Below are 14212 nucleotides of genomic sequence, written 5' to 3'. Positions count from 1 at the left end.
GTATTAATAATCTGAATCTAAAGTAAATAAAGCTGTCAGATAAAGATATAAACAATACATAGCTCTGCGATGTATACATAAAAGGTAAACGTTCAACTAAAGTACGAGTACTTCAAAATTGTACTTAAGGTCAATAAAGCTGTGTATAGTAATATTACACCACTGCTTAGTGATCAAAAAGACATAGTGTCAGGAACACCCAATGAGGCAAATCCTCTTTGTCTGTAGCGCGTAGAGTGAGGGTAGTCGTATTTGTGTAAATCTTGTTCCCGTCTTTTGAGCAAAACAGGTTGTGTGTCGGTGGGCGAAAGGACAGTCAGGTAGCTGACTTTTTATTGCTAACAATGAACATATCAAATAGATTTACAACTCAACTTGGATGACCACAAAGACATCAGAAGCAAGAACAATTAAGTGTAAGGTACCACTGTATGTGCTCTTTTATCTTCTCATTTTGTCTGTATTGTGCATTCCTTTAAGCAACATTTTATAAATAAATGAATGTTTTAAAAAAAAAAAAGGCATATGTATGTCACATTTTAGTGCTGAGTCCAACATTCTCCTTAAATCTCCCTGATCTCCTCTTCTCCTTGTCGTTCCTCCACTCCTCTGTCTCCCCCTCCCCTTCAGTGCTGATCCTCACAGCCACCTCCTGCTTGATAATGTCATTCTGATAGGCCACAGGGTAACGATAGTAACCGTCCTCACAGACGGGGAAAGAAGCGGTGGCGGGGTTTGTGTGGTCCGTGGGTGTTGGCACAGCGTTGAAGGTGATGAAGCCAATGAGGATGATCACCAGCGAGACCAGGTAGAGCCCGGAGAACTGAGGGGGAGAGGAGGGGGGTTATATAGAGATGTAATGACAGGAGCAAAGTAAGGGTACATCAATACAATCTCCGTTTTCATCTGTTTGGGATTATGACATCACAACTAGTCTGGAGCCAATCATTGTCCAGCATGCCACTTACAAAAATGTGATGTAGAAACTTGAAAGCTGTAGCACATGAGAATTGACTAAAAAGGGAGTAAAATAGAAGAGATCTTGTGTATTGTAACTCTGGCACAACAACTTCCTTCGGGATAAATAAAGTCCTACTTTATCTTATTTTATCTTTTCTGAGATGTTAAACCTTTGAATAGATTTTTCAATTAGGAATAAAGAGGAGATGTAAAAATAAAAAGTTTAACCCGGTAAATTAACTTAATGTAGAAACCATCACAACAGGCACAAATTATAATTCAAAGTATATTATTTTATATGTCAGGAGAGGATCTTAAATCTGCCAATAAAGTAGAGCAGATAATCTTATAGTAAAAATAATTGAAGGTTTCTACAAGTACGCTACCTCACTAGAGTAGAAATTAATGGCTGTTTCAGTTAGCAGTGCTAGTCGGGGAAGCAGAAGAAAATGGTAAATTTGCATTAGTGACTTTTTCAGATTAAATATTCTTTTTGCAGGCAAATTCAAGCACATATGCATCCAGCTGTGCAAAAACACTTGACACAAGATTGCACTTTAACAATTATTGTTATTCATTGATGCTGCTGTATTGCTATTATGTGTGTGTGTGTGTGTGTGTGTGTGTGTGTGTGTGTGTGTGTGTGTGTGTGTGTGTGTGTGTGTGTGTGTGTGTGTGTGTGTGTGTGTGTGTGTGTGTGTGTGTGTGTGCTCACACTGTACTGAAAGAGGAAGACCCCACAGAAGAGGCTGAAAAGGTCTGCAGTGAGCAGGGAGAGGTTGACGGCGGTGGCGCTGCTCAGCTTCACCACTATGGGCATACAGCTGTACAGAGTGTACATACACAGTGCATAGGCAGCGAACAAGAGCCCTGAGGGGGGAGCACAGCTGTTAAGAGACGAAGACATTGACTTTATAAAAAATGAATGCTTTGGTTAAACTGATGCTGTGATATAAAGGTCACACATTGAACAATGTTTGCTTTGCTTGTGCAGGTCATCAACATATAGTAAATATGGAGCCATAGATTACATTTAGCCTCTTCATGTTCAACTCAGTTTTTTACCACTAGGGAAATAGCTGGTCATTGGCATTATTGTTGATGTTTTGTTTTGAAAGTGTTTCTGTTCAGAGGAGAACTGACCAATTTGCCAACTCCACTGGATTGCAGGAATTTCTTTACGTTCCAGGATCACCCTGGGTAAAGAGAAGAAATAACAACAGATTAAACAGAATGTCAATCTCAGAACCCATCTGCTGTGGGTCTGACGCCGATAAGCCTCTGGGGGCAAGGGCCAGTGGGTGGTCCCCTCATAGGCTGCACATACATCTGTATGGTGCTGATGATGGTGCCAAACAGGCCGACCATGCCCAGGAACTCCACCCTGCTGAGGTTCTTCACCGTGTACTCCTGACACACGTTAGACACGGCGTACAGCGAGGCACTGATCAGGACCAGACCGTCCCCTAACAGGATGTTGGAGGCTGAGGACACCACAAGGGACACATCTTAGAGTGTTTCTGTCATGTGTTAGACAGTTTCAGTTTAAATATTAAAGGTCACAGATGAATAAAAGCAGGCCCTGATCAAAGCGTTATCGGCTAAGTTCATCGGGTGTTGATTTACTCTATGAGAGAGTGAGCCAGTCCTTGAGGGAAATTCTTACTGGAGCCCTGGTCTCTTCCCGCCAGCAGGTCGGCCCCCACCATGGCCCCCACCCCCATGAGACAGATGCAGACGGCGACGTAGTGGATCGGCCTGTAGCGAGCCTTTAAAACCCACCAGGACAGGAGCATCAGGACAGGGATCACGAAGCAGTCCAGCAGCTGGAGATTTAAATAGAAACACAAATATCAATAAATACAGATCAATTACATACACAAGTTCCAATAACAGTTCTAACTCTTTGGAAAGAGGAATCTCAAGCATTTCAAATGGATTGATAAACATCTGTGCTTTACTGACACAAACTAAAATACGGAGCCTGCATGTAAAACGTCCCAAAGCAATGTAATTAAAACTTCTTGCATTGAGTTATTGTAAATATATTGGTTTTATTAGCTTACTACGATGTCTGATCCCACAACTTTTGCACCATATAATCACGCATTTTGTTAAATTAGACTTTCCATCTAGATCCCTGTTCACAGAATTGAACATACATTCATTTAGAAAAGATTGATCCCTTTTCTCACGTTTGCCATATGGGGCAGATGCTATTTCCCTGGTTTCTACAAGGGGCCTTGCTGCTATAGTGTTTGATGCAATGCATCGAAATCTATGATAATATTAATAATTGACATATTTACTGAAAACAGTAAGAAACGTTTTCAAATGAATTCATATTTGGTAATTTATCAGAACTGAAGATTTAGATTCAAAAGAGATGTTTTATCACTTTGAGGGAATCACAAGGGTAACATTTTTAAATAAATATGATCCCTTTTCACAACAAAAGCTTCAGCCACACAAAACACAGCCTGCACCCACCTGTACACTGGTGAGGGTGGTGTACTGGTACGCTTTAACCACAGCATAGTTGGCCTCCACGTCCACCAGCCCCAGCAGGAGGTACTTCCACCAGCGCTTCCTCAGGATCTGTAAAATATTGCCATCCCCTACATTTTAAAGGGGAGCAAACTGAACTTCAGTTTCAACATTTATGTTTCATCACCAAGCCTCAGAACGGTTAGACACTGAATCATTGCTGCTCCCCTGTTGCAGGCCATCTTTACTTCTTTCATTATTACAACATTTGCACAATCATTTTCCCATTTAACCAACAAACTGAAATGTAATGTCATACATGAAATGGATACATGTGAATATTATTGCTGATGCATTGATGTGTTAGTATGTTGCTGTTGTAGTTGGTGAGGGTGCAACTATAACTGTTAGGAATGTATTTATTTATTATTTATAAGAATCCATTATATTCTTTTAAAGTCTTTTTAGAAAAGTTAGTGGAGTAATAAGTAGAACAACGTTTCCCCTCTGAGTGCAGTTGTGGGATGTATTTAAGTACATTAAAAAATCGAACCATTGAGTTTATTTCTTTTATTCTACTTTCTACGTTTACTGTATAATTGTCTTGGATGTATTTGTCGGTGATAAACAGTATAATATCATATCTTTAGGAATATGACACCCTGAAAGGAGCCATTCTGCATGAAAATAACTTTTACATTTTGAATAAGTCTGTACTTTTACTAAAGTACTATTTTGAACTCAGAACTTGTACTTCTGATAGAGTATTTATGGACTGGTATTTCCCCTTTTTAATTGAGTAAAGCATCAGAGCTCTTCTTTCACCACTGCTGTCTTACAGTGGAGTAGAATGAAATACATTTATTGTTGGGGAAATATTTTCCAAGGCCCATAACTTTGACCCAGTGTAGCAGTTCATACTGTCCTGACTGAGCACACGCACCTGTAACCTTGGCTGCTGTGCTCTCAGTGTTCTGTGTCCCTGTTCCTGCCTGTTGGCGTCAGCTGATAGAGGTGTTATGCTTCTATCTTGTTATGCACAATGTTGATTATTCTCTCAGAACTAGCTAAATACATGGGTCTGGGGTGGAGATCTTCAGAATTGATTGTGGCATCTCAACCGTGTGGTCAAACCGTGGCCCGTGACATGTCTTGTGAATTCTCCGGCCGAAGCTCCAAATAAACCATCAGTGTTTGCCATCAAATCTCCAGCTCTCCTCGTGTCTCTCTGAGTCCTGACTCCAATTGCTTCAGAAGTTCCCCCCACATTTACAATGAGTGAATTTACTTTGTTGCATTTCACCCCTGACACCTGTTTTTGTTACACTGTCACTTCAGTTTTGGGCCAGAGATAGCATATACTGTCATTTGAATTACACACATTATCTTGTGTGTTTAGTCCCTGTGATTGTGTTACCTGTTCTACAGAGCAGCATGGTGGTGTAGGTGAGACACAGCAGGGTGTAGTGCAGGAAGCTTTGCATCATGGGAGTGTTCACATGGAAGCTGGAGGCCAGGTACTGGGAGGAGATGGCCGTCCCACAGATGAGCCCCGCCAGGCCCTGACCCATGGCCAGCGTCCTGGCCAACTGCCTGAGAGACAGAGGGCTCCACGTCAGCATTTATACATTTACTTATTATATGGTACTTACTGCTTCTACTCCATTACATTCTGGAAGCTAATATTTTAATTTGACTCCACTTCATTAATTTGGCATCTTTAGTTACCAGTGATGTAAAGTAGATTTACTCAAGTACTCTACTTAAGTACAATTTTTAGATACTAGTACTTTACTTGAGTATTTTATTCGTTTGCTATACTTTGTACTTATTCTCCACTGCTAATCAGAGTTAAATCATGTACTTTTACTCCACTACATCTTTTTAATACCTTTAGTTACTTCACAGATGTGGATGAATGATGTGAAATATAATCAAGTGTTAAATCAGACTTTAGTTCCACCTGGACTAAATCCACAAGCTACCCTGTAGTATACAAAGTCATTCAAACTAGCTGCACCTTTACCAGCTTTGAGAACACTTTCATGATCAATCATTATAAAACATACCATATATATTATTCTGAAATGGACCAATCTGCACAATGACTACTTTTACTTTGGTACATTAAACTATATTTTGATGCTAATACTTTACTACATTTACTTAAGTAACATTTTGATGCAGGACTTTTGTAACACAAGTAGAAGTTCAACAACCTGCTGTAGATTAAACCACCCAACAAAGGAGTTACAAAAAGCAAAACGTTAAACAATTAGAGCAGTTATATGCAACATATAAATTAATGCAGCGGTAATGTTAATCATCATTATAATAGTAAAACGTAGGGAACCTTTGCTGTACAATGAATACTTTTACTTTTTTAATCCCTACTTTAATTTCATTTTGCTGATGAAATACTTTTACCAAGGTTCTGAAAGCAGCTCGTAGTGTAGTATTATACATTGTGGTATTAGTACTTTTACTTAAGTAAAACATCTAAATACTTCCTGGACCACTGGACCACTGGTGATTTTAATCAATGGGAAAGTTTGACAGTCTGACTGAAAACATGGAAACAGCTTGTCTTTACTACTCAAAGTGAACACGATGTGCTGCTAACATGCTCCTCCTGCTCTCACTCACCAGGTGAAGACCCCCTTGGGGCTGAACGTCCTGATCCTCTCCATGAGGCCACTGCTTTGGCTGCCGCTTCTCAGGTCCTTGTAGACATCCTCAGACTGATCAGTAGCCATGTTGCCACACCGGAGATGGAGGAATTGTCTCTGAGTTGAACTGTTACTAGCTTTTAACTCCTTGACTGTCACTGAATGATTAACGGCTGCAGAGGGCAAAGATTACTTTCTCTCGTTAATGTATCTCTAATGTGTTAAAGGCAGCCTGCAGCACTTGAAGACAAGCATTGAAGATGAGAGACACAAATGACTTAGCTTCCTCTGGTAATTTACTCTCACCTACTCTCTGCTGATGAGATTATGACTGGTGTAGGATTTACATTATAAGCTTTAAACTAGACTAGATTTAGTGGCACAAATGTGCTTTGACTCCAATATATGTATTTGATTGCTTTTACATTATGAATACAACAATATTAACCAACTAAACAATTATGATTTATTATTATATATTAAATTATTATAGGGCTATAAAGTATCTCAAATGAACCAAAAGCCCTACTGGTTGTGACATCAACGTGATGAACACATGACTGCATCAATATTTATAATCCGAAAATATCATGTTTTCTGAAAAGGGCAATTCAGAGTACCTTTCTGCTCTGTTCTTTGAGTATTTAATGCTGTCACTTTTTAGTTTGACTTTTTCTCAAATGAAAGCCAACCAAGTTGTTGATAATATAAATCATGTAATGTACAGGGAGGTTACTTTGATGCCATGTGGTGTACAATGAAACCAGGAGGAGGCAGCATTGTCAAAGATATGTAACTGTACCTCAGAAAGAGTAGTAATGATCTTCACACAAGATGGGAATCAGATGGGAAACTATCTCCATGGAATAAAAGAACTGAACACATTTTAAGAAATGTGTAAATAAATGTGAAAATAAGTCCAGTGGTACACATCCTTCATGAGGTAGTGGAGTGAATTGTCAGAGAGAGTAGATCTGTGAACAACATAGAATTTGTAAAATGGTGTCTCAATATAGGTAATATTTGCCGAATAAAGTGTTGATTAATTTATTGTGGAATGTTACCTGCATGATTTTCAATGTTTAAACGAGTACATAAGGCTGTTTTTATTTTATGTACATTTATGTTATTGCATATTTCCTTTTTATTTTAAGTGTAGATTTACTTTTACTCCATGACATATCAATGGCATATACGTGTCCACATTTGTCTGACAGCTTTAGTTACTTTACAGGTATACAATTCGTCCAGGGAAAACAATAGTGAACCAGTCAAATACTAGAGACTTGGATAAAGAGAAGTGTAATATTTCCCATACACAGTATAGATACTATTTCCACAGTGTGATAACAGAACTGTTACTGCAGTAAAGGATCAGTGTATATCCCCCTGTCAGTATGAGTATGCGCTGTGAGGGTTCCCATGACCTCATCCTGAGCCAGCTGTAGCACCTGTCTCGCGAGATTCCGCGAGGCGATAAGTTGAAGAAACATGGCGTCGTCTAATTTGTTAAAGGTAAGAAGCACTTGAATATATGTTATTCCCCATATTTGCGAACAGATTTGAACTATTCGTTTTTGTATGTTTGAACTATAAGTGTATATAATTGTGTAGTACCTATTGTGGCATAAACGTGTATGCACCAATAGTGTAAATATATTAAATAAGCGCACAAATAGGCGCGACTGAAGTCACATTTGTTACCGTTGTCGTTTTTAAAGTCCTGTGTTGTGTCGGAGACACAAATTGCACCCACATGCTTCGAAAAAAACCCAATATGTCTCCGTCTTTAACCAAAACCGAACCGTAGGCTACGGGTTCTCTAATAATGCATCCCGGCGACAAACAACCGTATCCTCACAAGAACCGTAAGAAGACCTGAACCCAACACCGGGGAGCAGGGGGCTCGAAGGGGACATAGACTTGGACACAAGATAACAAGCAGCTTCACTTGCGTGAAATGTTGCTAACAGGCTAGCGCTTTTATTTCGACGAGCTAATGAATCAAGCTTGTCTCAAGACAGAATAATTATCCATAGTGTCCACCAGGCCCAGAGATACAGCAGCTCCCAGCAGCCTCTCTGCTGTTCCCTGCGCTGTGTGTTCACACCATGACCGACACAGCCCGCCCCCGGGCCGCTAGCTGGCCTCCCGGGTGTCCTTCGACAGATAGACCTGTTGAAGAACCCCCAGGGAGCGTTCCAGGAGCCGCGGCTTCCGTCACTTTTGAACTGGTACCTGGTGGTCGGTACTGGTTTCCATCGGTGCCCTCTTTGTAACAACAAATGAGTTCCAGTGGAAAAAACCAACACGTCTGAACCATGTCTGAACGCATTTCTTAAATGTGTTGCTCTTTTAAAGGTCCCATGTCATGCTTTTCTGGTTATTACCCGTCCCCTTGTGTGTTATGTAGCTTTTTCTGCATGTAAACGGACTGCAAAGTCACAAACCCTCAAAGTACACCCTGTAGCGAGTAAAACTCTAACACAGAAAAGACCCGTCTATGCTGCCCCAGAACGCCTCGTTGGAGATTTTTATTTTTCAATTTTTTTCTTCCTGAGTATAGTGACGTAACAATACCCAGGTCCAAATGGACCAACCCGGGAGCTCCTCTCACACACTCACTCAGCCTTATCTTTTCTCAGATTTTTTTTTGTGTCCCTAACTTGAGACAATTTTCCTGAACATCATTATGAGACAAACCAAACGTTTTTTGTAACCTAGTTAGAGCATCAGCAGCAGCCTAAATCAACAGAAATATAAGCTAATCTTGGTATTCTATAAAGCTAACAAATGTTTAACATGTTGAGCTTTTTGTTATGATAAATGATAGGCATTTAAAGCACTATTTTCCAAAGATAAAATAAATATAAGCGATTAGTATTACCAAAGATACATAGGCATTGGCAGTAATAATAAATGAAGCAGGTTTTTATGAAAATGAAAATGTTGTTGGCCTGTCTTCTGTGAGGATTTGCTGCTTCTCTGTGATGTCATTCAAAAACGGAATATTTCCTTTTTTTCGAGTTTTGGAATGTTTTTGTTGGACAACTCGGATCTTGATATTTATGTGAAAATACGTTTCAGGATGGCTTAAATGAGAATTTGAAATATAGGTTTTTCTAACTACTATTTTGAATTGTCATGAATATGTTTTCCTGGTTAAACCCCTCCAGTCAGTGATGCTCCCACTTGGGCAGTCTTCAACTTGGCCAGTGACCAAGACTTACTATGGACTTAGAGTCTACAGCTTAATAATAGATATTGAGAGAAAAAGTTGGCTTAGTGGATGTGAAGTGGATTTGAGCCATTCTATTGCAGTAACATTTGAAAATCTAACCGGCCTATACTTGATCCCAACCCTTGATGTGTCTTCAGTCTTTATGCATGTCTTTGTGCATCTCTGTCTTCTCTTTCCTTCTCTCACCCAACACCTCCTTTGTGTTTGCTGGTTTTCATCCTTCCTCTTCTTCCTCCCTCTCCACCCATCCCATATCTCACCTCCAGAACAAGGGGTCCCTGCAGTTTGAGGACAAGTGGGATCTGATGCGGCCCATCGTTCTCAAGCTACTCAGACAGGAAGCCGTCACCAAGCAACAGTGGTTCGACCTGTTCTCGTAAGTGAAGCACTCTGTTCACCTGTTCCTTACTTTCCTCTGTTTTACCTCAAAGGGTTCCAGTGCAGGATCAGAATCTCAGATCCTGAAGACCGCTCACAAATGACAGCCAAATATTTGAGTGCATTAAGCAGACACACACGTGCTATAGATAGGTTTAGTTGCTGTTCTTAAGTAATCCGCGCACAATGACACCCAGTTGTCCTTGTTGGATTGTTTCCCAATTATAACCTGGGATGGCATAGAGTCTTCTTTACAAAGCTGAAAGGGATAGTTGGGGTTTGTGTAGGGGGATTGTATAATGTAAAGGCTTTGGCATGCCCAAGTTTGAAGAAGCAGACAGGAGCATTTAGCCTCCTAAAACGTAACGTAACGGCTCCACGGATTGGTCCATTTGGTTCCGGGTAACGCATGACATCATGAGTTACCCGGAAGAATCAATGGACAGTGACGTATCTTCAACAAGGCGTTTTGGTGAGGTATTTTCTGTGTTAGAGTTTTACTCGCTACAGGGTGTACTTTGAGGGTTTTGACTCTGCAGACCGTTTACATGCATAAAAACCTTCATAACGCACAAGGGGACGGTTAATAACCGGAAAAGCATGACATGGGACCTTTAAAAAAATATGAATATCTAGATATAAATTACTTTCAAGAGGAAGCAGAGAACATATCTAAATGTAGCAAACACCTAGATGCCATACTGTCGATAATAGCAATATGATGTACACATTTTTTTTTCAAGATTTCCATCAAATCCCTTCAACTGCTATTACTTGATGTAAAACAAATGATTTCATTATGTTGCAGGTGAGAGGAAGATAAAATGATTGTTGTTAATATTCAACCTTTACAACAACCTACAGAGCTGTATACTTGGGCTAAGTGTTCCCCTTGTTTGGGGGGAAGGGGCATAGTATAAGCACAGGCTATGGGCTATGACAAAGAATCACCTGACTTCCTGTTTCATCAAAACAACAGAGTGGGCAGTGTGGAGAGTTTAAGGGTTCAAAAAGAGGAAGTGGATGATTTCTCTGGAGGAGAGGGCACAGGAACAAGTAGAGTTTAATATGACATATATTATGTCAGGAGATATTTCTGAAAATATATATGAATTGTGTTTGTAACATGTTGAGTAAAGGCTAACAAAAGTGTCCCAGAGATTAAGGTTCAGAGTTTGACTAACCCACTTCAAATAAACTTTATTGATGTGCCATTTCCTTCTTGTTCCCCAGAGATGTCCATGCGGTGTGTCTATGGGATGATAAAGGACCAGCTAAAATCCATCAAGCTCTTAAAGAGGACATCCTAGACTTCATAAAACAAGCACAGGCTGTAAGTTGTGTGTGTGTGTGTGTGTGTGTGTGTGTGTGTGTGTGTGTGTGTGTGTGTGTGTGTGTGTGTGTGTGTGTGTGTGTGTGTGTGTGTGTGTGTGTGTGTGTGTGTGTGTGTGTGTGTGTGTGTGTGTGTGTGTGTGTGTGTGTGTGTGTGTGTGTGTGTGTGTGTGTGTGTGTGTGTGTGTGTGTGTGTGTGTGTGTGTGTGTGTGTGTGTGTGTGTGTGTGTGTGTGTGTGTGTGTGTGTGTGTGTGTGTGTGTGTGCGCGCGCGCGCGTGTGTGTGTGTGCACTTGTTATCGGGAAGTTCCTTCAAGACATGCAATCCTTTATGTTAACCTGAGGCCTGTACGACGAAGCCGGACTTTCGCTTAGCGGGCTAACTTCAAGGAAAACTCTGGGTTTCCGGTCCTACGACGCTGGCTAGATCCCCATGGTAACTTATGCTGAACGGCTAACCTGGGGGGTATACTACGAATCTAGTTCAACCTATCCTGGATATGTTTTGAGTTATCCGGTTGACTTAATCCAAAACAAAGCCGCTCTCGCTAAACTGTCCTACAACGCTGGCTATCAACCTCGTTCGCTCAAGCCAGTTAGGTGCGCGTTCACATAAAAGGGGTGGTATCTGGAGCATTCGACCAATCACAAACATGGAGAAGCGTACTGACAGCGCAGCGTCATACTTCCTGAATGAAAAGTCAACTATAATATTAGTCAAATATGAAGAAGTTAAACTTTAAACATCCATGACTTAAACACTTTACCCACGATAAAAGCCACATAGTTGCACCTACAAGGTGAATACAGCTGGTAAAAGAAAAAGTGTTTGAATGCGTACATTAACAGGTTTATGATATCACTGCCCCGACACGATCTGACTTTAATTACATTTGACTCGAGTGTTTCATCAACTTAATGTGTTGCTTAAAATAATACTTCTGCATACAGTATGTGACACTGTGAGTGTTGCACGGCCAGATACGGCTCAGCTGACTCAGATAAGGAGATATATGATACATTAAACACTCATCCTCACGTACAAGTCCCTCCATTCCCTCGCCCCCCAGTACTTATCGGACCTCCTCCATCCCTACACCCCTTCTCGGAGTCTGCGGTCCTCAGACATGGGCCTGCTTTCCATCCCCCGTTCTCGCCTCCGAACTGTTGGAGACAGGGCGTTCAGTGTTGCGGCCCCCACCATCCGGAATGCACTTCCTGCCGAGATCCGTAATGCTGCCTCCCTGGACATCTTCAAATCAATACTGAAAACACACCTGTTCACCCTGGCCTTCGGGCCCTAGCCCTTTTCTGGTCCCCCGGCTTCCTTTATTTATTTCTTTGGTTTGCCCGTTGATTGTCTGTTTGTTTTGTTTGTCCACCATGTACAGCGACCTTGGGTCCCTTGAAAGGCGCTATATAAATATCATTTATTATTATTATTATTATGATGTGATATGATGTGATATGAATGATAATGGGACACATCGACATCTGCACTCACAGTGCCGCGGACTGTAGGCTACGTAATGTTACTTTGATCCGGTTACTTATGTTGTGGCAGATATTTAAGTAAGCTTTCTTAATGCTAATGTTATAATAGTCAGATTGCTCTGAAGATGGGAGGTGATATTCTATTCATTTTACCGTTCACACAGTCGGTGATTTGAACTGCAAGGGGGCAGTTTAAACTGTATTTCCTTTATCCTTTAATATGACTTGATCGCTTTAAACTCTGCACAATGTTGTTATCAGCTGTTCCACCATGGTTTCTACCTCAACCTGTAATAGATTTATCCTAATTGAAACGGTTACATTCAATGAAAAATAAAATCAATGTGCAGGCTTACGTGAACACTGTTCTACATGAACAATATGGGCAGTTTATACATTAAATAAATCAACAGTATAGTGGCGATATGCTCCAAGTGGAAGCGATTCGCCATTAAAGCAAAGAAGAAGAAGAAGAACTCCGCACAGTTGATCTCTTATCCTGGAACATATCCTGCTTCGGAGCACAGACTAGGTTCCAGGGTAAGTCACCATGGAGATCTAGCCCGCTAAAAAGTGAACCAGCTTCGTAGTACCGGAAATCCCAGAAGTTATCTTGCTAAACGAAAATCCTGCTTCGTAGTATACCCCCCTGGTTCGGAGCAGGTTAGGTTGCAGGCTAAGAGATCATCTCGGTGAAAGCACCGCATGCTGACCAATCAGAGCTCAGTGTGCGGATTATATCACATCATAATGTATCATATATCTCCTTATCTGAGTGAGCTGAGCTGTATCTGTCCGTGCAACACTCACAGTGTCACATACTGTATGCAGAAGTATTATTTTAAGCAACACATTAAGTTGACGAAACACTTGAGTCAAATGTAATTAAAGTCAGATCCACTCGTGTCTTAGACAGGCAGTGATATCATAAACCTGTTAATGTACGCATTCAAACACTTTTTCTTTTACCAGCTGTATTCACCTTGCAGGTGAAACTATGTGGCTTTTATCCTGGGTAAAGTGTTTAAGTCATGGATTTTTAAAGTTTAACTTCTTCATATGTCTAATATTATAGTTCACTTTTCATTCAGGAAGTATGACGCTGCGCTGTCAGTATGCTTATCCATGTTTGTGATTGGTCGAATGCTCCAGATACCACCCCTTTCATGTGAACGCGCACCTAACTAGATAGGGCACGGATGGCTTGAGCGATCCACTTGATAACCCGCGTCGTAGGACAGTTTAGCGAGAGCGCGTATGTTTTGGATTAGGCCAACCGACTAACTCAAACATATCCAGGTTCGGTTGAACCGGCTTCGTCGTACAGGCCTCTGGTGGCAATCCAACATGTTGCTTAGCAACATGTTGGATTGCCATCCTATCGTGTCCTAGTAAGCACCCTGACTCCTTTAACGTTAAAGGTCACAATGGAAACATTTCTGTATCACTTTCAACACCACACCAGTCAGAATTGAAAGCAGGCAGATTGACTTGAAGGCTGCAGTAGTGCAGGGTCAAACATGCAGAGAAGGAAACGGAAATGCTGAATGTTCCTTTCTTATCCACAAAGAAACAAATCAAATATCTTTATTAAATTGGAAGCACAAAGAAAAGCCACTTTTTAAAGTTAAGGTGATTTCTCTTAAATCAGA

The 14212-nt window shown here is 40.8% G+C and overlaps 2 protein-coding genes and 1 long non-coding RNA gene across 3 annotated transcripts in view; 2 read left to right on the top strand and 1 right to left on the bottom strand.

Moving 5' to 3' along the window:
• Window positions 1-319: 319 nt before the first annotated feature.
• Window positions 320-6437, bottom strand: LOC307037023 (solute carrier family 35 member F2-like). Its single transcript, XM_079677735.1, has 8 exons — window positions 6094-6437; window positions 4865-5040; window positions 3451-3578; window positions 2627-2786; window positions 2288-2444; window positions 2104-2156; window positions 1676-1830; window positions 320-823 (listed from the first exon to the last, which is right to left on the bottom strand). Exons 1-8 carry the CDS (start codon window positions 6201-6203, stop codon window positions 533-535), a joined length of 1230 nt encoding a protein of 409 aa, XP_079533861.1. The 5' UTR covers window positions 6204-6437; the 3' UTR covers window positions 320-532.
• Window positions 6438-7535: 1098 nt separating this feature from the next.
• Window positions 7536-11007, top strand: LOC307037024. The gene is made up of 3 exons (XR_013807563.1): window positions 7536-7631; window positions 9495-9733; window positions 10969-11007. It is a non-coding gene; the product is annotated as an uncharacterized lncRNA (long non-coding RNA).
• Window positions 11008-12193: 1186 nt separating this feature from the next.
• The window catches only part of LOC307034849 (cullin-5-like), a gene marked incomplete at its 5' end in the record, with an annotated part of 11597 nt that continues 9578 nt past the window's right edge, over window positions 12194-14212 (top strand). The window contains one exon of the mRNA XM_079673775.1: window positions 12194-12363. Within this exon, the coding sequence (XP_079529901.1) occupies window positions 12194-12363 (170 nt within the window). The remainder of the gene's footprint in view (window positions 12364-14212) is intronic.

Source organism: Notothenia rossii (genome assembly GCF_949606895.1).
Source record: "Notothenia rossii genome assembly, chromosome: 4".
In the NCBI taxonomy this organism is placed as follows: Eukaryota; Metazoa; Chordata; class Actinopteri; order Perciformes; family Nototheniidae; genus Notothenia; species Notothenia rossii.
Note: the sequence above shows the minus strand (reverse complement) of the source record. Positions and strands in the feature narration are given on the sequence as shown.